This window comes from Bombus huntii, chromosome 16 (genome assembly GCF_024542735.1).
Source record: "Bombus huntii isolate Logan2020A chromosome 16, iyBomHunt1.1, whole genome shotgun sequence".
Taxonomy (NCBI): Eukaryota; Metazoa; Arthropoda; class Insecta; order Hymenoptera; family Apidae; genus Bombus; species Bombus huntii.
The window spans coordinates 3,778,159-3,805,466 of NC_066253.1; the positions used below are offsets into that span (position 1 = coordinate 3,778,159).

Sequence of the window (27,308 nt, forward strand, 5' to 3'; positions counted from 1 at the left end):
TAGACGTTTAAAAATCGTCTGGAACGTCATTCTTATACGATATAATTTCTTTTGAATTTGACAAATATACTATGCGGATAGTAACATGGAGGCATTAGTGCAACGAATAATTTCAGATACAAGCGACGAATTTTCAAAAGATATAGCCATCTTTGAGGAAAATGTATGTTTAAATGTCTCAAAGATTTTTGTGAAGAGTTAATAACATAAATTGTTTTTGTTTGATATTTATTTTTATATTATTTTAGTATGGAAGCAGGACTGTATTCGAAGAACTAAACCACGATAAGTTACGAGAAAAGCTGTGGGAAAAATTGTTTCATTGTCTCTCAGATAATTCACAGTCATCACTTCATCATAATTGTTTATCTACTTTACGGATACTTAGGTAATACTATAACATAGCTGTGTGGGCTTGTATGAGATACAATATGTTATTGGATATGTTGTTTTATGTGTGCAGGGTATATATAAAAAAACTTTATTGAATAAACACATTTTTATTTTTAGCAAAACATTAGAACTTTTATGACAGCCACTTTGTGTTATTGCTTTAAATGTAGACCTATAGCTTTTGCTATTATTATTAAGTAATTCTATTGTTTTTCTCCATTAACGTAGCAGAGACAAAACAAAGCTATACGAATTAATCACAGGCGAAAGACTAGGTATTATATTAAATAATGCAGCTCTAAAGGACACAGGTGCAAAAGAACATATTTATACCAATGGTAAGCACATTACATTTAATCGCAAAGTGTTCAGATAAATATCAGATATGTGGAATTATTTTATTTATTTATTTTGCAGTTACTGTCGAAGCTCTCAAACTACTATGTAATTTAATATTCAACAGTGCAAAGGTACAGGAAATATTACCAAAAACACTTTGTTTGCAATGCCTAATTGAACGTATGAAAAAATACAATGACCACATTCCATACGAAGTAACATTATTCGATACCAGAATTGTATTCCTGATTACTGCCCTAAATGCTACCACCAGACATGTTGTCAAAACAGAATTAAATGGAGACGAGTGTCTGATAAAAATGTTGGAAAACATAAGCAATCAATATGAACAAGATAAATCACATGATATCAAGGAAGATAATGCAACATTACTGTGTGAAATTTTAAAAGCATTATTTAATTTGTATATAAATTCAGATGATATGGCAGAAGAAGAGAAGAATAAGAGTTTAGTTTTAATTTTGAGGAAACTATTGTTATCTGAATGTAAGAAAGAAGATGATCTTCAGAGGTATTTATTACTTTTTACATTGCCATATATGTATATTATCTTATGTTGTTATACTATTTTTATATTCCAGCAACATCGCAAATCTATTAACTGTAATACCATATTACTGTTATTCAGTAATGATACCTCCTAGTAAAGAGAAACACAAACAAATATATCAAAATATGGACATGAGTGCAGTATATGTTTTATTAAAATTTCTAGACAAAAGACTAAATTACAAAACCGATTTAATAGGAAATCTCAGTCCAATTGTTACTACTTTTATCAGAATGGTTAAAGCTGAGAGATTGATTAGAAAATATGCTAGGTTACAGGTAGAACTCTCTTCCATTTAGATGTTCCAAGATATTTAAGGTTATTGCATTAGTTATTGGTTTTTTTGCAGATCTTACCTCCCTTAAGGGACGTAATGCATCGCCCAGAAGAAGGAACTACTCTAAGGGCTAAACTGTGTAAATTATTAACTTCTCCTGTAGTAGAGGTACGAGATCTTGTTGCAGAGTTCTTGTTTATACTGTGTAAAGAGAATGGTAAGGCTACAAATATTTAATAAACTATAATATATATTTAGTTAATAATATATTCCTGTCATTTTTAGTTGTTCGCATGGTAAAGTATACTGGATATGGGAATGCTGCTGGTATGTTTGCAAATAAAGGATTATTAGGATCAAATAAAAAAAAGCCAAATTACTATTCTTCTGAATCAGAAGACAGTGAAACTGAGGAATACTTGAAACATAAGGAACAGTAAGTTTAAGCTTAAGATCATAATAAGTTTGTGTTACGATTTTAATAAAATCTGTACTTACAAAGGATCAATCCTGTGACTGGTTGCTTTGAACATCCAAAACCTAATCCTTTGGAAGGAATGTCAGAGGAACAGAAAGAGTATGAAGCATTGCAGCTTCTTGGTCTTGTTGATAAGTTAACGAGGTTTGTACCGTTATTCATTTATGAATATAACAATCAATTTGTTTTTGGTACGATGTTTATGATATATTTGATTATTTTAGGGAAGGTGTGATGCAACCTTGTAGGATTGGAGAAGACGGGAAACCAAAGCCGATCGAACACGTTTTGGAATTGCAAGAGAAACTGCCAAAACAACAATATGCCCATCAGGATTCTGATTCTGATTGAATGCTGAGAAATACTTCTTATATATAAAACTATATGAAAGAACAGACATGAAATAAAAACATGTATGTACAAAATGTTCTTTTACTTTCGTACCCTGCTTCGTTGTCAGCCGAGTTCTTCATAATTCGGAAAATCCAATGGAGGTGAAATAGTCGTATCTTTAAATTGAAGGTCGTAGAAATATAAAGAGAACGATATTAAAGTTGGTTTGCTTACTTTATTGAAAAAAGAACAAAGAACAACATTACAAATTAAACAATTGGCAGGAAATAAAAAATATAACAGTTTCCAAAATCACATGAAATATTTTAAACATTACAATTTTGGTAAATTATGTTATGTGCTTTCGTGAGCATCACAATATATTTATTATTGCATTTAGTAAGCCTATACGCAGATAAGAACGTATGTTTCCTACATATTTGAGTAACTCTCTTTTTCTCTTTTGCTTGGAAACGAGATCCGCGCGGGGCGTAACGAAGTTGGGCGAATTGACAAAGGTAAATGGCGAGAGAATAGAGTCTTATACTTTTCTTTAAATACTTCTCACTTACGAGATTTCAAAACGAACAAAATGGCGTCTTGGCGCAATGATTATGCAGAATATCATTGTAAAAGAACTCTGAAAAATATATTCAGAACAACAATCTGTTTCTCCTTCCTCCCAAGTTCTGCCCGTCCCGCAGAGGATACCTTTCCAAAGATTATATCGCGCGCGTGTACATTTGACAAATATATAAGTAGCAACTGTTTTCCACATATCTTTAAATACAATAATATTAATGTAATACGTAGATTAAAATATTTTACTTTTCATTTTATTTTTTTTCCATTTTATTATTGTTTGTAAAAGTGTATATAGAAGTGTATACGTATAATACCATAAATTTGAATATTCCATATAAAAATGAAACTAAAAATTTAGTAGGTACCGACGTAGAGAAGAAAAAAGGAAAAAAAGGAAGAGAGAAGAACATTAATAATAATAATAATATTAATAATAATAGTAGTAGTAATAATTAATATAATAATCAAGCGGAAATCCCCGTTGAAATGAAAGGAGAGACTTCGCATTTCTCCATTTTCTTTATATATACATATATACATGCGTACATATGCATACTGTGCATAATATACACACATATATATATCGTAACACTTATATGTGGTGTATGTGTGTATACTATATAAGACTAGGTTTTTAACAAACTTTGGGGAAATTCGGTAGGAGTTGATGGTTGGGCACGATGAGGAATTAAAATTAGAATCATCAAAGATATCGCTCTTTTTTTTCTTTTTTCTTTCTCATTCAAAGGACTTAATAGAGAAACGAATATACATATATATCTATGTATTTTAATATGTACGTATATGTGTATATATAATATATATGTATATATATTTATATATATGTATATATATATTTATATAAATATTGAAATACTTTGAAAACGAAAATTCGCGGTTATAAATATATATATATATATATATATATAGATATAGATATATATATATTTTTTTTTTAATCTAAAGGCTGAGTAGTTTCGGGGGGAACTGACAATTCGATTACACGGTCGATATATGCATGTGCATTTCTCCCTTTTTCTTTCTTCTTACATATAACCGTACGTGTAACTCTCGCGCTAATTAATACAGTATTGATTTTTTTTCAACGTTTACAACGTCACCATGCTCCTTGGCATCCCATTAGCATATATAAAAAATATATTTGGAATACACGCTTTCTCCATATTGCATTTTTACCACTTCTCCCTTGTCTTGTACTATCCTTTTATACAGTTTACAGTTTTGAAGTATTTACGCAACATGTCGGAACATCTTTCTTTTTTCCCATTTCCGTGAAAAGTCTCATCTAATAAAAAATACCAATGGAGGTCTCAGGAAAACATGGTTTACGCATAGCAAATCGCGTGAATTTCTTTTTTCTCTGTCTGTTATCAACTCTTCGCTTCACTTACTATTTCTTTCTTATATTTCTATACTCTTTGTTTGCTTTTCTGTTCCTGTTGTATGGTGTAAACCATATGCCCAATATCTATTTGGATATTGTGCTACATTAAATTCTATCCTCAAAGACATTGTTTCTTTACTTAATTCCAGTATACAGGAGTATATGGCTCGGCGTTCTTTTCTCACACATTACTGTTCCCTTTGTTTTATCAGCTTATTTATGACACCCTGACCCTCCCTATGTAGAATAAGTTTTGATTTGTTTCATTCTCTTTGAAGACATTTTTATTGTGAAATTGTCCATAGAAGCTCGTAAACAGTTCAGATCCAAAACAGATCTGGATTTAAAGATTTGTCAATCTTTCTGGAATAAGCAAGTCCTTTCACAATGTCTTCCATGATAACAAGGAAGACTAACAAGTCCTAATAATCCATTAGTTTGAATTAAAAGCTCGAAGCTGGACCTCTTTTGAACCCTTTATGACTAGAATGTTTCTGGAGATGCCATTCCCAGGTACAAAATTTGGCGACTAATGAACAAATTTGAAGAAACACAATTACAAAAGACCAAGATGAAGGCAAAAGATAAGAAGAAATCCCTTATATTATATGAAATAAGCAAATTCCCTGAAAATTTTCTTATCTAAATCTGAAACAATGTACGAAGAGAAATTAGAATAAAATTCGTTTCCCTCGCCAACTATCAAATATTACTTACCACCTTCTTTAACGATACAGCTTACAAATAAATTACAAACTATAAATAACATGTTATTGCAACATTGCACGTGGGATAAGCTGCATGTCTCTTCTGTTATTTCCTACCTATTGCTTAAAACAGTATCACTTGAAATCTTTACCTTTTGTTACTTATTTGCTTCGGTTCCCTTCAAGATTTTTGTGACTGCTGGCTCAAGGAGGCATTCAAATGATAAAATCACAGAAATCCAGTTGTCAAGGAACGCCGAGCCAGACACTAAGCCAAGAATCATCCATTCAGATATAATTTTTGTTGCTAATGAATGTAACAGGATTTATTCATAGAAGAACTGTTTCTCTATTTTGCATTGAGGACGTTTTTAAACCTGTCTTCCAGTCTAAAACTAGCTGCCACCACAAAATTGAAGTGTACTTTTGTTGGAAAAGCGGAGGTTCCAAGTTTTTGTCGTTGGAAAAGTGAAAAAACACACAGAGAGAGATCACGGGAAACATCGAAGGGCGTGTACCTACGCCGATGGAATGCAACGGTTTCTTTATGTGTCCATTTGTGGTCAATTTGATATGTCAAAGAAAACATCTCCGAAAAAAAAAAGAAAAAAAAAAGGAACGCGTGTCTCGTTAAAATTAATATCAAAGTAAAACGAGGGTTTTGTATACATATTAGGTGTGTGGATATATATAATATATATATGATATCATATATATTATATATATATATCATATGTTAATGAGTAGGAAGAAACGAAGAAAAGAAAAAAAAGAAGTCACATTTCTTTCTTTTTACTTCGCCCTCTATCAGCCCGTCCTGTCATTTTAAGTATTATTAAACGTCAAGTAACTAATGCAAATATAAATAAAGCTATATCAGAGGCTTAGTAAGGAATGAAACCAAGTTTATACGCAACTACGCGCGTTTTGCTCTCCCTCTCTTTCTCTCATCCCTTTCACGCTTGCACACGCACGCCTCCTCTCTCGTTTTTATACTTATTACCTAATCATAGAATACATTTAAACATTTGTACTTTAACTGACTAAGCAAGGATTTTTTTTTTATAATCGTTTAATATTTCTGTCTTTCCTCATTTTTTTTATTTTTATAATTGTTGTGTGTGTATATATATAGATATATTATATATATATATATAATAATTTCTTCTTTTCTTTCTTTCCTTCTTTTTTGCTCCTTTCTTCATATTTTCTTTTTTTTCCTTATAACTCTAGAACCACTGATACCCCATGTATTCTTATTTTTTCTTTTTTACTTATTAATGTTTATAATATAAATGGAACTCAACTTGAAGAAATCATCATTAAATAAATATGAATGACAAATAAAACATAAAAAAAAAGAGAAAAATGATGGCGATCGAAGTGCTTCTATTCCTCTTCGTTCCGTTCGTTAAATTATGCAGTCTGTCGTTCGCTTTTTTTAAACTTCGTTTTGTTACTTTTCTTTTACCTTTTTTTTTTTATTATTTTATTTTCATTTTAGTCTTTCTTTTGGCACTAAAGAATTTCACTACGCGTAGCGAATAGTAAAAGTCTGCGGAGGATTTAAAAAAACGAAGGATAAAAATTAAAAAAGAAGATCGGCGGAAACTGTGCGGCCTGAACTGGCGAGAAATTCAAACCGAGGGTCTCCCAATTTCTTTTGTCGGATGAAGAACAATCGATATCTCGTTTCCTCTCGAATCGAGCCAACTAATAAAAGATTAAAAATGATTATTTAACGAAGGCGGAATGGGGAGAGAGGAAGTGGTATGAAAATAATGGCCGTTCTGTAAATTGAGAAACTTTCCTCGGCGTTTGTCTTGAGATCTACACATCGTCTTTTTTCAACTTGAAAAAGCAAAACACAAAAAATAAAAAGAAAAAAAAATGTAAAGTCTTAACGATTAACTACATTTAAATTAATGCTATTATTAAAAAATAGTAATAATGGTCGCAATATAATAATATTAGCAATAATAAGTATAATAGCAATAATAGTAATAAGAGCTGCTCAAGAGCGTTCGCGCACTTATTTGAATTAAAAAAAAAAAAAAAAAGATGAAAAATAGAAATTAAAGATAAGTTGTCGAAAACTGGCGGGTCGAGAGGCAACGAGACGAAGGAAATCTTTTATGTCTTTCGTCATTTCGGCTTGAGTATTGGAGAGAGGAAGAAAACAAAAAAAAAGAATATAGATTTGAATGATTAAAAAGAAGAAAAAGGAAAATAATACACATAAAAAGGAATTTGTTAATTTAAAAAAAAAAAAAACGAAAATCGCGGGTCAAGGTGGTAACAATGATCGAAAAAAGTCAAGAAAAGGAAAAGGAAACAAAAATAAAAAAATTGCAATAATAATAATAATAATAATAATAATAATAGTAATAATAATAATAGTAATAATAATAAAATAATAGTAATAATAATAATAATAATAATAGCAGTAGTAGTAGTAGTGGTAGTAATAGTAGTAGTAGTATTCATAATATTATTAATAGTTGTAATAATAATAATGATATAAAACATCAAAGTTATGGGTGGGGGAAAGGAAAAAGAACAGAAAGAAAAACCCCACATGAGATGCCATATATTAATTAATAATAGAAAAAAAAAATGGAAAACTGAAAGTGGTGTCCCCGTTTTACAATAGGTCCGTCATGTGTAAAATGGTAAAATGCACGCATCCAACATTTTAACAATGTGGAAAAAATCAACACGACAATATATACATATAAATATGCCCTCTTTTCCTTTAAACAACCGACACAAGAACACACATTAATGCCTCGACGAAGATAAAAAAATAGTTGTTTAACATTACTTAAAAACGACCTACAAGAAATGAGTAAAGCGAAGAAAAAAAATGCCACTTTAAAAGGAAGAAAAAATAAAGAGGAAAAAAGAGCAACAAGGAAAACGCACTTATTCCACATGAATAATTTAACAAAGATACGGTTCCTAAACCTTTGTGAACTCGTCTTCTGTTTCCTCTAATTCCTATGTCCGCTATATTTAGATCTTTGTACAAATACACGACGAATAATAACGTTCGAAGGAAAAAAATATATGTATGTACCTATGCATGTACGATTTCTCCTATTTCTCCCTTCACTTATAACATCTCCGTTCCATCCGTTTCCTTTTTTAAAGTTAATATTTTATAGTTACACTTTTAAGTCATGTTCGATAAAATGTCTCTCACAAGCAGATCAATTCGACCGCCAATTCTCATCAGCATAAACACTGTGAGGGTAATAACTTTCTTTATTTTATTACGCTCCTTTATGGCTATAGTAAAAGATCACGGTTCGACTTCCAGGATAGCCATGGATCTTAGATAGAAAAAACTCGGTAATCGCATAAAGATAAAACCTTTCTTTTTCTTTCTGTTTTTTTCCACAACTCTAGGAAGACTATGATTAACCGTAGGCTAGAATTCAGTTAATGACGCAACCTTTTTTTTTTCATTTTAAATCCTATCGTTAATGTGTATATGTATATATCATATATTATTACCTGTGTATATATATATTATATATATATAAGTGCCCCCCGACGCGATATCCGCAAAAAACTCGCAAGTGTAATCTTATTTTTATTGTATCACTTAAATGTGATGCGATCTTCAAAATCAGGAACATATTTTATATATTTAATTTTTCGTATCTTTTTTCCTTGTTCGTAGCATACCCTCCGCTTTTTTTGGTTTTGACTATGCGACACAATTTTCCTGTTTTTCATCATCTTTTACGGCTGACAAACAATGGCTTTTGTCAGATGTATATATTTTTCTCTTTCGTACACATTCTTACAACTGCAGCAGCTCATTCTTGTACACATTGTCGATTAATAGACCGATCATTAATCAATGTCGAAAATATAAAACCAAATATTTGCACTATAAACGCAAGAATTTGTTCGAATGGGAATTTGAAATCACGCGTCACTTTTAAATCGCCAAATTATACTTACGAAATAAATGTTTCCTTCGTCAATAAATACATAGGAATGATGGAATCAATAGTTATGAGTCTTTACTACCGTATTAAAAATTTTTTAATCCTTCGTTAAATTAATTAAATTTGTTCCTCATTGTTATAAACATATCATAGATACGAATCGTAAAAACAATGGACACCTTCTTTATGAATTTCAATTTCTTTTTTCTCTCTTTCCCCTCTCTTGCTTTTTTGTGTTTCTTTTAAGCTGCACATAGATAGCACGTCATCGTAAACGAACACAAAGAACCATTACAAAAACCGAAATCGTGTCGAAGAAGTATATTTAGGTGGCATCTAAAAAGGCCTTGGAAACTGTTTTTATTTATATATATATATTTTTTTTTATAGCGATAAAAACATTAGATCAGATAAAAGTATAATACGTAGAACATATCTGAATACGTTTACTTTAATAGACTGATAGTATATATATCTTTTGTCTCTTATAAACTGCTTACAATAAGGTGATATATTCATTACTTTTTTGTCATTTAATAATTATTAGTTATTTTTCTTTAACAATGTAAGCAGAGTTTTCTTTATGTAGTTTTTATGTCGAGAGTGACTATTATAATTCTATACATATTAGGATAATAAGACTTTTGAGATTGTAAAAATCATCAAAAAATCTATCACAATTACCATTTACGTAACATGTAATCCCCGTTTCATTTTTTTTTCCTTTTATATTATTATTGTAATTTAAACATCAAGGCAAATAAGGGGTGAATTTCAACAGTGGCCTAAATTAGCCAAGTAGTCTTCCACAGATAAAAATATGTAAATAGAGTAAATCTATATACTAAAATATTCAAGTGAGCGTAATATAATAATTTTGTGAGGTAAAAGACCCTCTCATTAATGGTCATCCATTCATTACACTATGAGTCCATTTTTTATTTTCTTCTTCTTTGTCTTCAAATACGACTGGCAAAAATGTTTGCAACATATTTCTCTTTACTTTTTCTCAATATTATCTTTTTGCTTCTCTTTTCTTATATTCATATTGTGTATTGTGTATATAATTCATACATATCATTAGAGACCATTCGATGGCTTTGTATCGGGTGTTATTGTGCATTAAACAGAAATACACCTTCCACAAGGCGTCTCGCTAACAACATTTCGTTTCGGTACCTCTAATAATATTTACCTTGCAACGACATCAAAGACTCTGTAAGGACACAACTTATCCTGACGATACTATTATCACAGGCATTATTTATATAACTCTACTAACCATGACTATTAAATACTTCAGAATTACTTCTTTTTTTTTTTTCTTTAATATATATAAAATTAAAACTTCTAATAATAAAAGATGATTACGACTTATTAGCTTAGGTGTACGTACGTAGGCTTCGTGCAATTTACTACAAATGTTACGCGCAGATTTATTATTTTTTTTCTGTTGTTTTGAGTAGCTCTATTATAGCGTTTCTGCAATTTCGCACTGTTCTCCTTGAGGTTTTAGACATATCCTCCCACTTTCCTCATTAACTAGCCATTCATCCCTTTAAAACCAATTCTATTTAGCATAGCCAATTTGTATGCGAAAAACAAATTTGTCAAAGCTATCCAAGTAGAAATATATATATATATATGGATGTGCTTTCTAACATTTGGTATGGCAAGATAGTTATTCACATTCAATCGTTATTGTAGGTAATTATAATACAATATATAGCGATCTGCCAGATATATCCGTATATATACATATATATGTGTATATATATATATATATATATATATATATATATATATATATATATATGTGTGTGTATATATATATATATATGTGTATATATATATATATATATGTTGTATACACATTGCATTTATATTTTTGTTTTATAGTTTCAATTAAATCTTAAGGCTGATCATGTAAACAACCCTAAAAAATATGTGTATTTCTATATATATGTATGTGTTTTACATGGATTTTCATCTTTTTTTTCTTACGGATCATGTTTAATTATATATACATAAATAGAAGTTGTTTAGCAAACTGTACGTTGTTTTTTCAATTTTTTTTCCTTTTTTAATCTTTTTATACATAGATAAAGATATTATTCCTATGATACCGGTGGTATAATTTTTACTTATGAACCTTGTATAATATATTACATGATCATTCCACAGCACTGTTAAATCTCGGAACGATTCTGTAATTTTTGTAACAAATACATTTACATGGTATGGATATATTATTATTCTCTAGCACCACGAACCAATAATTCACACACGCATATATATGTATATATATTGTATTTATATGGTGGACCATAATAAAGCATCCTGAGTAAATATTGTAACCATTACGTGCCTCGCCTATTATATATTTTTTTTCTGTTTCTTTTAACAATGCACAAAACGGGATCTATTATCAGTGGCAAGTCTAGAATAATTATTTTCGATTTTTTATTTTTTCGAATGTAATTCGTGTACGATTCCTCGTCTCGCAAGACAATTATATGTTTGATTTTCAACGTATCTGTAATTCTATGCTTTCTCTCTCTCTCTCTCTCTCTCTCTCTCTCTCTCTCTCTCTCTACTTTAACATTGCCCCATAAAATTCCTCTTTTCTTTCTTTCTCTTTCTGAACTACTAATTTTCAAATGCACGGAGGAGAATCACCAGGAACATAGCTCGTATTATTCCTTTTTTTTCAGTTTTTGTTCTTTTTTCTTGTTTAAGCTTCGTGTCTGCCGTAACGAGGAGTACTGGATGTGTTTTCTGTTAGTTTTATTTTTTTTTCATTTTTTATTTGTTTGTTTTAAATAGAGATATGATATGATAAGAGCAGGAAGTACTACCATGTGTCGCAGCATGCAACATTTGTCTTCACCGCAACGTTAAGCACAGGAATTTGTATTATTATTTACTTCTTCTAATAACCGTAACCTTTTCGTATCTCAACATGCTTATTAGATTACTTAACGATTCTTAACGAAATCTTAGAAACTTAGTGTATCTACAAATAGATCTCGAAGTAACGTAGGGAAGAAAAAGTCTTATTAATTTCTCGTTTCCTTCCACTCGTTCTTTGTCGCCACTTTTATCACACATTTTCGTAATACCTCCAGATTAAAAATACACGTTGCTTCGAGTACGGATTGAAAAATCAGTGTGTAAAACAGTGCTCGTTAGAGACTAGAATAATTTGATTTATAAACATACCTAAAATACTGACGAAGTCGAAGATGATGTGACCGATTGTGACGGAAAGCTACCGTTCTGCAACTTCCTTCCACATCTCCTCCTCCACTTCCGGTCAAAGCGATCCAATTCGGCTTTCTTCCAATTTCCTCTCTCTGCTACTCCTTGCCTAACTGTGTTTCTTTCTTTTTCTTCTTCATGTTAATTTTTCTTGGCAGTTTACCAAATGCAACTTCGCTAAATTACTATTTATACTGTTTTTTGGTCGGAGACGTACGTTTACCTAATTTTTTTTTTTATTTTTATTTCTTCTTTCGAACGTTGTTACTTTCATAAAACAGGGACGCACTTATACTTGTTTTTCCATTTTTTTTTTCTTTTATACAGACTATTAAAGCTGCATGCTGCACTCGTTTGTAATTCTATTGCTTGGATAGGCCCAAATCTCAAAGAACTCAATGTCACGGGCATATTGGATATTTTTCTTCTTTCTTTCGTTTATTTCTTCGTATTAATCGATTTGTTCTTCGTTGAGAGTAGAGCGACATTCACCAAGATAATTCCACTCGCTGAAGAAAGTTACGACATACTTATTTGGTCTGCCCCTTTGCTTCATGATATGTAAAGAGTGTTCAACACGAGGACGTGGTGATTATTTTTAGCCAGAGTTACAATATACCCCTCTGAGGTTATTTTCAAGCCACAACATCGAGAGACCTGCGAAATTCCGTCAGGTGATCGTTTGATACGAATCGTTTGAAAAGAATCTAACCTTTAATTAATCTCAATTAATTAAAGGTTGCTCTGTTCAGAAAAGAGAAAATTAATGGGACGTGTGATTAATTTTGGGACGTTTACCTTGACGTATGGACATTCGAACTCGGAAATCAAGGAACCATCTCTTGAAAAAACAGCCACGTGAAAACGGTTACCATGCGAGTCTCCTATTAATATATCTCCTGCATCGCTAATATCGATCCCATTTGGGAAGTTTGTTACATTGTCACAGCCAATACGACGCAAAAAGTTTCCCTCCTCGTTAAACACCACAACACAATGTCCCTTAAAATCACAAACAAAATATTCTTTACCTGAAAACAAAAGAAATTTATATGTATAGTTTACAAAAGCTTGAAACACACAATATAGCCAAACATAATTTGAAAGGAATTATTTACCACTAATTGCAATATCACTTGGTTCTCTCATATATTCACTGCAATCGAACCAGTTTAACAGCTCTCCTGTATCGCTGATTACAAACACCGTCGGTGATACGCTATCAACAGCCAAAATGTGGCCTTCGCTAGTCACAGCTAGGCCAGCTACAATATCGATGTAACGAATTGCTATTTTCTTGATAAAATGACCACTTTTTGTAAATATCTGCATCCTCGATCGTTCGTTCCCTCGATCACAAACAACAAATTTTCCACTGTTCTTCATCACGGCGATCTTTCTAGGGTACCATAATTGGCCCTCTTCCTTACCAGGAACACCAAATTGGAATTTGAATATGCCAGTCTTATCAAATATCTAAAAATAGATTTCGACTATTAATATGAGCAGAGAATTTAAACTGACTAATTGTCAAATATTGAAAAAAGTACCTGAATTCTGTGATTATTCGTGTCGGCAACAATAATATCTTCATCAGCACTTAAACAAAATCCGTGAGGTGAGCTGAATTGACCTTTACTGGGACCTAACTGTCCAAATTTACACCTAATTTGCATAGGAGTTAATTTCGTGTTATTCGAACGCGGATGAGTATAATTTCCAGAACCGGAACCAGTTACATTGCCAACTGTATTTCCTACTACTACAGGCATGTTATGCATGGAGTCTCCTCTTAAATCATCTGCAAGAAATATCGTTATGTAATCAAATCGTTTTGACTTATTTGAAATATACAATAATCCAGAGAGATTTTACCAGCACCCTGTGAAAGTATGGTGGAAGTGGATGAAGATAATGATTGAAATCCTCCATTTAAAAGACTGTTAGCAGCTAGACTCAAGTTTGGTGTGTCCACAATGGCTGGCGAAGGACCTCTCCCTAGTACTAAACCACTACCACCATTAATAGTAGGATTGCCGAGATCTGGAAATAAACAAAATGAAGTAAATGATTACACTACATTTGACGCACCATACATACATACATACATACACGCGCGCGCGCACACGCACACACACACACACGCGCGCGCGCGCGCGCGCGCACGCACGCACAATAATTCATATCAGTGACCCCATACCTTGATTACCAAGTGTGTTTCCTAATTTTGCAAGAGCTTGTAAATTATTGATTGCATGGCTGGTAGAACTCAGATCGCCGGCAAATAAATCTGCTAAAGTGAAAGACGGCGTTGGACTAGGATTCGAACTCGGCCCAACCACGTTCGTGTCTCCAACCATTTCGACTTTTTCCGCCAGACTAGCTAACTGCTGTAGATTATATTCTTGAATACTAGTAAGCCCATGAATAGGACCTGGAGGAAGAGATACAGAAGGTGGTGGAGGTGGAATACTTTGAGGGCTGGATGTTGGAGGTATAACAAATGAAGGGTCACCTTCGAAGGAGGATTGCATTGATGTAGGAAGGGAAATGGGAGACCTTGCACTAATAGAACGAGGACAGCCCATTGAAGTATGAACAACTTGTTGGTTCACAGAAACTCCTGACATAGTTGTAATTGGTTCTGGAGTGGATTTTGTTACTGGTGTGCTTTCCGTATGAAATTTACCAAAGACTTCCTACAATTATATATTTCATTAACGTATTTTTGTTCATTCAGATACAATTAAACATATGTAGTATAAACAAACCTTCAGTGCTTTTTCAAACTGATTGTAGTCAGTTTGAAACTGAATAGAAAACGTAACATTTGGCTTTGGTGTGTTTTTTATTAAATTCATTAACTGTGTTCCTACGATACGACGAAGAGCGAGGATCTCCACAGCATCACCATGCTCAAGAAGTCTGGAGGTAAAACGACAAGCATCTTCTATCTTCTCCACTGTCTTTTCAACGCTGTAAACATGAACAATGATGTAGTAAATACATTTTAAAGATATAGACAATATTTGTTCCAAGTGAAGAATGTTCCTCTAACCTATGAAACGTGTCCATTATTTCTAATTCCCTATCTGAATGTAATTTTTCAAGCTCAACCAGGGCATTGTCTCGACATTTCTCTAAAACAGCCTTGTAACTCTGAAATGTCTCTACAATTAGATCTTTAGCTTGATCATGTTGTGCTTGTAGTTCACTAAGTGCATTTTCTAGTTGTGCAGATACTTGGTCACAGTCTGCTATTCTTGCTTTACTCTCATTCATCAATTTTATTAATTCTTCTTTCTGACGTGGTTCTGCATCCATTAGTCTTTCATACTGATGCTCTGGAGTTTTGTGTTCAATAAGCAAACACTCGTTGCATATAGGTTCCTAAATTGAACAATTAATAAAGTGGGTTTTATAATATTTGATCTTATACCAGTACTCTTACCAATAATAATACAATAAGAGGTTTAAGTCTATTCATAATCCATACTATGTATGGACTCTACAGTCCTCAATAAATTATCACAAAATCAAAGAATTTGGAGGCATGCTAATTACCTGGCAAGTGTAGCAGTAAAATTTCATATTTTCAGCAGGATGATATTCGCAAAAAATAGGTTTGTGTATTGGTATAGCTTCGTTGGATTGCTTTAAATCTTCAAAGGCCATGACCTTGTGACTTTCAAAACAACGCATGAACTGGTGTGCGGTGTTGCAATTCGGACATAAGAAGTTGGCACAGTCCGAGCAACGTGCAACCGCACTCTCTTTGGCTTTACACGAGGTACAGAGTACAGCCATGTTCTCAATCGCGGACATGTCAAGTATATTCGTTAGAACATAATCGCATGTCAGTGACGCAGCACCCTTAGAACTAATGGAAGTTTCTTGTTGACAGAGCGGGCAGATTAGGACAGAGCTAACTTTAGAGTCACCTGCCTCGTCCATCAGAAGCTTATCCAGGCAAGCCTCGCAAAACACATGAAGACAAGAGAGCACTCGTGGAGAACAAAGTTTGCTCATGCAAATAGCACATTCCTGATCACCTGATTCACCTGAGCCACAATTTATTTCTTCCAAGGCATCACCAGGATTAGAGGTTTCGCTGCAGCTGGTAACAGTGTTTATGTTTCGTTCAGTAAACACATTCCCATTCTCCACATCTTCGTTTTGACTGATACCAGTTCCAGCTGGAACCGAAGCTGTTCCAGAAGGAACAGCCACCATAGACGATGCCATCTTTGTAAATCACTTCTTGTTTGTCTGCGAATATCTTCTCCTTTGTGGATAGTTTCTTTATTTCTTACAGACAGTCTTGCCGGGGTAACCGTGAGATCTAACGTTTAATGTTATTTAACTAAACATATCGTTCCAATGAACGAGACGAATAATTACGAGAAGAAAAAAAAGAAAAGCCACAAACCCCTTTTTCAGATCGTGAAACACGAGGGCCAAGACATCGTAGCATCGATCGTTTAATCAACGAAACAAAACACTGCTAGTCACGGTTGGCCACCACCAACGGGGATTTCTACTACCGTGTGTATAAAAATAATGCTTGTGGCGCACACTAATGAACGGAAAAAAGAGAAAGAGAAAAAATCAAATCAACGCAAGACGCTCGTTACGACGAACGAATTTTTGTCATGCAGCATTTCAAGCTCTGACATATTTCGTTTCCGTCTTTTTTTATTTTCCTTCTATCTCTCTCTCTTTCTCGTTTCCTCGTGTCTATCGAGATAAAAAAAATTCCTCTCCAAGTTTTACTTCTGTAGTCACACACACACACACGCGGTTAATTCGTTTTCCTTCCCTCTCTCTGCAAGAGCTTTGAATCTATTCTTCTTTCTATTTACATTTGTAACACTATTCTCTTCGTCACTGGTCTCGGAATGCTTACCAACTGAATTCGTATTAAATATTCGTTTTGAACAGGATCAACGTTTTGACTTGCGTATCGAATGTACTAAGAAACATTTTTATCGATCATCCACGAATCCCCTTTGAGTCGTTTACGATAGCGAAACGGCGATTGTTTCAATTTCAATTGTTATCCGACGCCTCAAACCGCGAATATTTCTGATTTTTTCATATGTAGAGCGGAGGAATAAATCATTCGAACCAAGAAGAGTTGACCCCAATGCAGGAGCCCTGCAAACAATTAATATAACGATGAGTGCACTTATAGACCCGTAACGCGGGACTTAGAAACTTCCCCAAGTTTCGTCGATGCAGCAAACCGGGCGACATCACGCGACTATGTCGAAAATTAGAGACGTTGTAAACTTTGAATGTCCTTATTGACCCAATTTTTCAATCTACAATGAGAACAATACAGGATACTTCAGGAATTATTAGACTGCGAATATTTATGCAAATTTGTATTTTTGTAAATATACTTTCGGTATAATCGGTAACGATTCCGCATAAAAAAAGCAAGTCAAACTATAGAATGTGTTTTTCATAAGATACTTCGTTTTCAAGAAAATTGAAATTAAAAATTGAAGAGAGAAATAGAAAATTAAATTAAAAAATTTATCTACCGTACCAGTTCAAACTTTATTTTCTTAAAAACGAGACCCTAAACAGAAAACTTTTATTCTATACATTTTTTACCTATTTGCGCATTATTTATCTGCTGATTGATGATATACCTAATCAATAATTAGTTAAATTACTAACCAATTTTTTAAACTTGATTTTCACTAAAATTAAGCTTTGTATGAAAAAATGTTACTTTACGTTTTCGATTTATTTTTACACATAGAATCACCTCTTAATCTTGCATGATTATCTTTCAGATCGAAACTCTTTAAGTATGATTCTTTTACAGTATAAAAAAAGTGATTAAATAACATTTTTTAAATTTCGCGCACTTCATACTATATTTTCATGAATATCGTATAGGATAAATATTCAGAATCATTTATTAATAATAAAATGATAACATCATTATTTAAAGGATTAAAGAATTATTTGGCGTAAATTACGCAACATTAGATTCAGAACCTATAATTCTGTTATCATAGTAGGATTATCATCAGTGGTTTTCAATCAGCGACATTCGATATTTCATTACAACCTTGCCACGAAAAAAAGAAAAATATTACCAAACGTTCTGTTAGATTTTTTCCCTATCTTTACACAATTTACCAAAAACTATAATATTTAATAATCGTTTCAATAAAAAACAAACCCTTTTGCATATAAATTCCCTTTTACGGCTATTAAAGCAAAAATAAAATACAAATTATCGTTTATTAGAATATTTTCCCATTTTGGAGGATTCCGCATTTTGTATTGGGAATCACTGTGACGTGGTTTTACTGTACGAGGTTCAAGGGGATCAGTAATCGGTATGTTACATTAATATCACACGTCAGAGAATGTACGAATGGAAATACAATTTCCTTAAAGGTCAATCAATTTTCCTCTTCAGGTAAAAAGGAGATCTATAAGAGGCTAAATCGAACCTAATATTTTTAAATACGTCTCAGTCGAATTGTCTTTAAGCTTTATTATTTTAATCCGCTGCTATAACCGCGGGATCACTTGATAATTCAATTAATTTAATTAAGCGGGGCACTATTTTCCATTGCACGCCTCGTTTTCGGTATTGTCGCTTTTTGAAATACAGCTACAAACGGATATTTTTCTCCTATATAATTGAATTACTATTATTACTTAATTAAATTACCCACGGAGCGACGTTTTTCTTTCACTCTGTTCACTGAGAAATCAATGCACGTCGACTGAATTTGGTAAGGGAATTTCTCTTTTCTATTCACTTTTTTATATTACATCTCGTAATCAATGTTTTCCTTCATAAAGTTTTGCATTCTTTTCATTTCTAGGAATATGAGATGGCCAGGCTTGTAGCGAATTTAATTATATATTTATGTCTGCTGTGTAGTATTATCAAAGCTAATGAGAGTGGTGATAGCAATGTTCAGGATACAGCGGCTAAGGTGGTTTATAAGACACCCGAAATTTCTGGATTCGCATATTTAGTAGAGACCTTCGACAACGAGGAGAAGTTTAAGAAATCTTGGGTCTTGTCAGAAGCCAAGAAAGACTCTGTTGATGAAGATATAGCGAAATATGATGGTTATAACCTCTTGTTTCTAGTTTTACTCATATATGTCTTCAGTTTACAAAAGAGATCAATGCACACATCCATGTAAAAGATGATCAATTTTAAGATATTGTGCATGTATTTAAAAAATTAACATAAATCAAAAAAATTTTTCAGGTGAAGCGAAAAATTATTTGTAATAAACATATAACATTGACAAAAAGGATAGACTCTAGGAAAGAATAGTCAAATATTATTTTCATGCTTTTTCTTGTTATTAGTCCTTGAAATCTCCCTTTCATAGTTTTAATGTTACAATGTAGAAGTAAACTATTTTGAGTTGTGACACTTTTGAAATATATAAGTGATATCTGCAGAATTTAAACCTGGTAATGAACTATTCTCTTAGATGGGTGTGTCATTATTTTACCTAATAAAATTACACTATAGTTATATATGTAGTAAGGAAAATGTTAGAATTAAGAGACAATTTTTGCTAGAAACCTTCAAAATCCAAGCTAGTGTAAAACATAACAAAGAAATTTGTTTCCTAGTTGTATTACTTTTCTACTAAACTGATGATATGTTTTGATTTTTATGACATGAGACTATAATCTACATTATTTTTGTAGGAATTTGGTCCATAGAAGAACCTAAAGAGCATGCGCAAGAGGGAGATCTGGGGCTAGTTCTTAAGAGTAAAGCTAGACATGCTGCTATATCCACTACATTATCCAAACCATTTTACTTCGGTGATAATCCATTAATTGTACAATACGAAGTAAATTTTCAAGAAGGCCAAGAATGTAGTGGGGCTTATTTGAAATTGCTTACCCTGGATGCAGAGCATCAAGATTTAAAGAAATTCCATGATAAAACTCCCTATACTATAATGTTTGGTCCTGATAAATGTGGAAACAATCACAAGGTATATATATATAATAATAATATAAAGAATAATATAATAAAACAAATAAAACAACAAAAAATAAATAAAACAATTTTATTTTTACAAAACTGTTCCAAAATTAATTAATTGCTTTCCTCTAATGCAGCTGCATTTTATCTTTCGACATAAAAACCCTCTCAATGGTTCGATAGAAGAAAAACACTGTAAGAAACCTAGAGAGCGCTTGGAAGATTTTTTCAAAGACAAGCAGTCTCACCTATATACTTTGATCATTCGTCCAGATAATAGTTTTGAAATCAAAGTCGATAATAAGGTAGTAAATTCTGGATCTTTGCTGGATGATTTCACTCCACCAGTCAATCCACCTTTGGAAATAGAAGATCCTACTGATGTTCAGCCAGAAGATTGGGATGACAAGGAAAAGATCCCTGACCTATCAGCTGTTAAACCAGACGATTGGGACGAAGATGCTCCAGCACAAATCGTCGATGAAGACGACATCATGCCTGAAGGATGGCTCGAAGACGAATCACCTATGATTCCCAATCCTGACTCTGTAAAACCTGAAGATTGGGATATTGAAATGGATGGAGAATGGGAACCTCCAGAAATTCCAAATCCAAAGTGTGCAGATGCACCAGGATGTGGACCATACAAGCAAAAGATGAAAAAGAATCCTCGATACAAGGGCAAATGGTCACCACCCTTGATTAACAATCCTAATTATAAAGGCAAATGGAAGCCAAAACTAATTCATAATCCTAATTACTTCAATGACCAACATCCATTCCGGATGATGCCTATTGTATGTTTCTATATATTATAATATTTTACAAAATTTTGTTTTGTTGTTTTGTTTTGTTGAACAGAATATGTTTCATATTTGGATTTCTAGTTTGCTGTGGGCTTTGAACTTTGGTCGATGTCTACGGACATTCTCTTCGATAATATTCTTGTTGCTGATGATGAAGAAGTAGCAAGAAAATGGGCGGAAGATACATTCGAAGTACGTCGGGCTAGAATCGAGAAGGAGAGTGTAAGCAATTTTTCTTTTCTATCCAAAGAAAAATAGCAATCCAACATTTACTTGAATTAAATTTATGAATTAATTTATTTTTTAAAAGAGGTATAAGTTTAATGAGATGTGCAATATAATCAATATAATCAATATACACTGTACTATGCAGGTAACTTTATGGGGTCGCATATTAAAAGTAACAAATTATAAACCAGGCTGGTGGGTGTTGTATTTTATATACTGTGCAGTACCAGTTGTATTATATATTTGGTATCTTCTGAAACGAGTTCGTGAGGTATACTTTGTAATTTCAAATGTGCAAATCGCTCTCATATCTGTAATATTGGTACCAAAGTATAGCAATATGATGACTAGACTTTTAGTAATAATGTATCCACATAGATCGTTTACATATAGTATAAAAATTGTACACATTTCTCAGCTATAAATTATACAAAATAGTAGTGAAACAGTTAAAGGAGAGATATAAATATTTAGAAGTTTATTAATTGATTATTAGTTTTTAAGTAAATTCAGTGTAAATTGTATGACTTGTAATTTTATGATTATTTTAAACAGTATAGTGTATGGCATCAGGTTGGCGTATTTGCTGCGGAACATCGCTGGATATGCGGTACATGTATAATAATTCCTGGCTTCGCCATATTGCTAATAATATATTACTGCTGCTTAGCTTCTCAGGTATAAAAGAATCATCAAGCCTTATAAACTATTCTTTTCTAATATAGTAACTGTATAAAACATATACAGTAGTTTTAATTTTATAGTTACCTTACGCACTTTGTAACGATAGTATTACGTTAATTGCGATAGTTTGTTAATATTAAATCTTGGTTTTTTAAAAATATTTGGAAGTAATTTTTCCTATTTTTATAAAAGATTCTCTATCTTTGTAAAGTAAGAAATTTATAAATTTTCTTTTAGGATAAATATGATGTAAAAGATGAAGATAAACAACCTTTAGAAGCAAATGAACAAACAGTACAGAAGCAAGAAGAAACAGAAAATCAGCTACCTAATACTGAAGCAGAGGAAGAAACTGAAAAGTTAAACGAAAATGAAGAAATAATAGAAAGTGAAGATAATGTTAGTAAAAATTTCTTCCATGTTATGTTATGTTTCTATGTTATGATAAAAATGATTTTTTGAAATTTATTTTAATTTTTAATTTGCTTTCAGGATAACCCAGCAATAGGTGGTGATGGACCACGACGAAGAAAACCAAACAAAGACTAGAATGAATTAAGATTATATGAAAGGAATTCGTACTACTAAGGTATTTATGCAACACTCACATTCCACTTGACACTTGCATTGTAAACGTTAGAATTTTTCTCAGTATCTAATTATATATTATAAAATGTCACTAGAAGCCAGATTTTTATCTAAAAATTAGATATTTTGTTCTCATGTGTAATTTTTCATTAAGTCATACTTTTTAAGCAAAATAATTTTCACATTGAAGCATGTTTCTCACGCGTATGAGTGATACAAGTACTTCAAAAAAAAAAAGAAAACAGTTTTGTAAGAATGATGTTTGATGTAATTATTTATGTCTTAATACTATGTAGCAATTTAACTTTTGTTATTGTATATTAAGAAAAAAAAGACGAATAATAGAATAGATTTATTCACAGTTTCTGTATAACAGAGCGGATGACGTGTCTTTTTTAGAAAGTTCGTTGCTTGTGTCCAATAATGTTTTACACACAATCCATATAGAATTTGTTATTTAATATTACCAGTTAATATTTTTCATAGGCATGTATTATATTATTCAATGTAACGATTTTTCTTAAATAATGTTTCATTCCTTTGCTATTATGTTAATAAAGTATGCAATGTGACTGAAATAATTTTATGTATTATATTATGTTGTATTATTTATAAGTGATAAGTCTGAAATTGTTTAAAAATAATCAAACAAGTAGATTCTGAAAATCCTTTTCCTCCGTGTTCACAACAAAAACAAAGTAAATTTCTATTTAAATTTACGAAAAAATCAACACTTTTTAAAACAATTCAACTAAATTATGCTATTATCTATTTCATTAAAAAAGTAAAATTAAAAAGAAGATTACATTGATATAATATATTATATAATATTTACATTGATATAAGCAAATGTAAAATAGTTAAATTTTATTTTTGGGAGACTCCGTTTCTGACCTTAAAAACAAAACATTGCGTTTTGTGATCTGCATATCTTATAATAGAAGTATAAAAAAAACAGTCTTATTTAAAAAGGTATGATTGTATACTATTAGAAGAATAGTTATTATAATACAATTTGCGGTGGATCATTAAAATAAAATTGTTTTTATTCGTAATACTCTCTTATGTTATATATCCTTTTTCTTTAAAATCGACATGCTTTGGTTCGAATACATATAAAAAAAAGAAATGTGAAATATACAATTCCCTATTAACAGTTTCCATCAGATCAAATTTTTTAGTTTATGTTACTATCTTATTTCTACCTTAATGTTATATAATCTAATAATATACATTTTAGGTACAGATTACAAATTTAAATAAGTGTTCAAAGGAATAAATTTAGGGACTAGTAGAAGGAATACTGGAATTCTGTGTACAAGACTTACAAGTAGGCACTGCACGTTGTGAATTATGTCCAGCAAGAACAGTGTGTGCACCCATGCATCTTGTGCATAATACCTCTCCACATGACCAACAGTGATGCTGAAAAAAAGAGGAAGGAAATATAATTCTAATTCTAAATTAAATCTTAAGTTATAATATACATTTACCTTTTTATTAAATGCGTCAAATGTAGTAGAACATGCACACTCTTCCATGTTACGGAATAACTTCCAGTCCAAGGAAACTGTTTTCAATTCGTTTTGTAACTGACTAATTTTTATCTTACACTTTGCTTTCTCTTCGTGAGTTGGTGTATTTTCTATGATGGTTTCGGATAATGGATCCATTGTGTATTTATTATCGAATTTTAGTTTCCCTTGTACTCCTTTTTTTTTAATGTTATTTAAATTCAATACTGAACTCAAAGAGTTAGCTCTCTGTTTAAAGTAACAAGCAACATTAAAAATCCAATAAATAAAAAAAATTGTCAAACAATATTTATACCTTTATGAGAAGCTTAACGTGATCTTCTAAACAACTGGTATGATCATGCATTATCGAAAGATAATCTTCGTACGTTTCTCTCGGATGAATACCATTCTCGAATCTAAAGTACAATCCTCGCCATAAACTAGAAAATTATTTTTTATGTAATTTGTAATTGTTGAATACGTTCACAAAATAAAATTATATATTACATAATACACTGTGGAGCCAATTTAGGTTGGAGAACAGGATTAGTTTCTTCATTGAAACGATTGCATTTGTATAAAGGATTTATATATTGGTGCATATTATTTGCAATGTATCCCCATAGAGAATATGTTCTTTCCGATACTCTAAAAATAATTAAAAATATAATAAATTACTTATGTAAGGATAAATTACTACTTGAAAATAATACCTGAGAATTTGTCTTTCTTTTTCTGAATTCCCTATAAAAGTACCATGTTGACAACTGTGTACATGATCATGAAGAGTTATCAAAAAAAATTCGTTAAATTGAAATTTATGGGGATACTGTTGCAACAGTTGATATGTTGCATCAACGAACTGAGTAAAAATTGGGGCTAATTCTTTGTTATCACAGTTAATGTGACCACATCGGTCACTAAACTTATGTCCAAACGATAACCAGTCTTTTTCTATCAATGCCTGAAAATGAAACAAAAATATTTAGTTCTGGTTTTGAAAAATTAAAAATTTATGATAATAATCATAACAATAATAATGTTCAATCACTTCTTACTTGAAAACCTTGAATTGTCCTGTAGAATGGATCCAGTAATAAAGCACTCAATGAACATACTTGAGCAGTGCGATCCCAACCATCACTACAATGCACTACTACGCTAACTCCATTTGAAACTGCTCTAGCAATAAACCAAGCAGTCTCTAAAATAGATCGTATATGTTTCAACCATCCACTGCTTTCCAAACCACTTAAAAATGCACTCATTGATGTCATCCTTTGTACTATACAATAATTAAAAATATGAAAATAATAAATATTCATAATTTGCGTAAAAAATCTAAAATAAAAGACTCACATTCTATTAATTTGTTTAAGCTTGTTCTCATTACATGAATATTTTCAATACCAAAGAAGTGAAATTTTATGTTGTCATAAAAATTCTCGTTCTCATATCCTTTTCCTGTAGCTCTATTAGCAAAGGCATTGATCTAAATAAATATTAAAAAAGTATAACGTAACTGATCTCTATAATGGTATTATTGAAGACGGTTTACAATTATAAACATATTTTGGTGAACGTTTTATAGACTTACTCGTGGTCGCGTATCTACGACGTACATATATTTAGAATTAGGATTTGTTCGCAAAATATTGTACATCATTTGTTCGTCCTCGGGACATCGTGCACTAAATCCCGATAAAGGTTGACTACATCTGCAGATAACAGCCTGTAAAATATTTTACATAGGACCTGCTTATTTTTTTCATATTTTATGTATTTCAATAACTACGCATACCTTGTTGGAATATAAATATGTTAAAACTGGCAATCTTCCTCTACTTCTAAACTTTGCACTGCCTATCAAGATACTGTTGGCACATGTACTAGGTACATACAAATATTTTGGATAAGTATCACAAAGCTAAAAGTTGAATTAATATGTTTAGAACATCAAAACCTCACAATGAATATTAAACTTTAAAACAAATATAAAATTTGTACCTCGTAATTTGTATTTAAATACGTTAGAGACCATTCTTCATTTGGAACACCTTGCCTTTGAAATTCACTTTGTACATTAAAAAAATTCCATCCTGCATGTTGCGGTAAGGTGTCTTTGTTCTCTTGATAATGAAAACAATAAAGATCATCTAAACTTACTAAAAACAAAACATACAATGTTAGAAACTGATTTTTTAAGCTCTACTTTGTATAGGACAATGTTTACCTGGGCAAGACAATTTTGAGAGAGTAAGATATATATCATGGCAATCTCGTTCTTTTGGAATAACAAATGTTACAATGAAAAAGTGTTTACATTTAATACATAATGGGGAGCCTGTCGTAGTCAATGGCTGCTTCTCTATATTCGCAATGTGAGTATATAACACCTATGGTAAAAAGCTTTATAAAAATATTTATATTACTTGGGAATAAAGGTAAAACAAATGATCGTAATAAAATTATATTCATACCCAGATTTTCTTTTTTCCACTTCGTTCTGTAAATATAAGATGTGTTACAGTTAAATAAAGAGTACCAACAGAATGGTTGTTACTATATTTATCTAAAATCCTCACGTTCCCCACCTGGAATTATAAATTTTGCATATCATAATGATGTTACTCCAATTCTTTAAATTCTAGATATATATTTTATAAAGTATATATTTATTGAAAATAAATGCATACAATTTTCTACATTCATTCTAATACAATTATGTAAGGACAATTATTTTTTGTTATTTTTTTTACAGACATCAATATGCAGTGAACGAAAAGACATATTGGTGAATGTCATATTGACAGATGTTCGTAATTGTGATTAAAAATTCATTCGAAACAGCTTTACGACAAATGAAAGGTGTTTATCACGATACCTTCGAGATTTTTATTTGATCCATTTCGTTCTGTTCGTTCACAGTTGTTTACACCTGATGAAGCATTTGACGGGCTGTAAATTGGTTACCACTGACTTATCAGACAGTAACAGGGGTTCTCAACCTATTTTTATCGAATATGAAAAAGATATATTCCCCATTGCCTTGATATACGCAATTAATTACTGATTACACGAACGTAGCTTGTCGAATATTTAGATGAAAACATTGACATTCATTTTAGTTATCGACACATTTCTGTTTTTTAAGTTTCAAATCTCTTATGGGTTA

The 27,308-nt window shown here is 31.7% G+C and overlaps 4 protein-coding genes across 17 annotated transcripts; 2 read left to right on the forward strand and 2 right to left on the reverse strand.

Annotated features, from left to right (window-relative positions):
* Window positions 1–15: 15 nt before the first annotated feature.
* On the forward strand, window positions 16–7,281 carry LOC126874781 (synembryn-A). Its single transcript, XM_050637203.1, has 9 exons — window positions 16–163; window positions 249–388; window positions 622–731; window positions 811–1,264; window positions 1,335–1,581; window positions 1,653–1,797; window positions 1,866–2,016; window positions 2,083–2,202; window positions 2,283–7,281. Exons 1-9 carry the CDS (start codon window positions 86–88, stop codon window positions 2,407–2,409), a joined length of 1,572 nt encoding a protein of 523 aa, XP_050493160.1. The 5' UTR covers window positions 16–85; the 3' UTR covers window positions 2,410–7,281.
* On the reverse strand, window positions 2,607–17,638 carry LOC126874768 (brain tumor protein-like). 9 transcript variants are annotated; one of them, XR_007693008.1, is made up of 11 exons: window positions 15,876–17,638; window positions 15,370–15,701; window positions 15,083–15,287; window positions 14,512–15,010; window positions 14,187–14,354; window positions 13,862–14,112; window positions 13,430–13,787; window positions 13,110–13,342; window positions 12,273–12,968; window positions 10,447–10,606; window positions 2,607–9,297 (listed from the first exon to the last, which is right to left on the reverse strand). XR_007693008.1 is itself a non-coding variant. In XM_050637157.1 (10 exons), exons 2-10 carry the CDS (start codon window positions 16,554–16,556, stop codon window positions 12,864–12,866), a joined length of 2,832 nt encoding a protein of 943 aa, XP_050493114.1. In that variant the 5' UTR covers window positions 16,557–16,653; window positions 17,218–17,638; the 3' UTR covers window positions 11,617–12,863. The 9 variants fall into 9 exon arrangements, 2 of the variants coding, with proteins under 2 accessions (XP_050493114.1, XP_050493113.1); XR_007693007.1 differs by having other exon boundaries at window positions 2,607–10,266; XR_007693005.1 differs by having other exon boundaries at window positions 2,607–8,989; window positions 9,064–10,606.
* Window positions 17,639–18,425: 787 nt separating this feature from the next.
* Window positions 18,426–26,686, forward strand: LOC126874777 (calnexin-like). Of its 5 annotated transcripts, XR_007693013.1 has the most exons (12): window positions 18,426–18,673; window positions 18,757–19,078; window positions 19,172–19,424; window positions 20,025–20,320; window positions 20,448–21,107; window positions 21,198–21,338; window positions 21,490–21,615; window positions 21,900–22,022; window positions 22,266–22,427; window positions 22,521–22,617; window positions 26,355–26,534; window positions 26,618–26,686. XR_007693013.1 is itself a non-coding variant. In XM_050637193.1 (11 exons), exons 3-10 carry the CDS (start codon window positions 19,181–19,183, stop codon window positions 22,575–22,577), a joined length of 1,809 nt encoding a protein of 602 aa, XP_050493150.1. In that variant the 5' UTR covers window positions 18,426–18,673; window positions 18,757–19,078; window positions 19,172–19,180; the 3' UTR covers window positions 22,578–22,617; window positions 23,857–23,992. The 5 variants fall into 5 exon arrangements, 4 of the variants coding, with proteins under 4 accessions (XP_050493150.1, XP_050493151.1, XP_050493149.1 ...); XM_050637193.1 differs by lacking the exons at window positions 26,355–26,534; window positions 26,618–26,686 and adding an exon at window positions 23,857–23,992; XM_050637192.1 differs by lacking the exons at window positions 26,355–26,534; window positions 26,618–26,686 and having other exon boundaries at window positions 18,427–18,673; window positions 22,521–23,671.
* On the reverse strand, window positions 23,864–27,219 carry LOC126874774 (myotubularin-related protein 6). 2 transcript variants are annotated; one of them, XM_050637189.1, is made up of 13 exons: window positions 27,018–27,216; window positions 26,614–26,727; window positions 26,367–26,529; window positions 26,141–26,298; window positions 25,935–26,060; window positions 25,731–25,865; window positions 25,493–25,625; window positions 25,192–25,418; window positions 24,847–25,097; window positions 24,641–24,781; window positions 24,447–24,573; window positions 24,110–24,379; window positions 23,898–24,041 (listed from the first exon to the last, which is right to left on the reverse strand). In XM_050637189.1, exons 1-13 carry the CDS (start codon window positions 27,039–27,041, stop codon window positions 23,898–23,900), a joined length of 2,013 nt encoding a protein of 670 aa, XP_050493146.1. In that variant the 5' UTR covers window positions 27,042–27,216. The 2 variants fall into 2 exon arrangements, with proteins under 2 accessions (XP_050493145.1, XP_050493146.1); XM_050637188.1 differs by having other exon boundaries at window positions 23,864–24,379; window positions 27,018–27,219.
* Window positions 27,220–27,308: the final 89 nt, after the last annotated feature.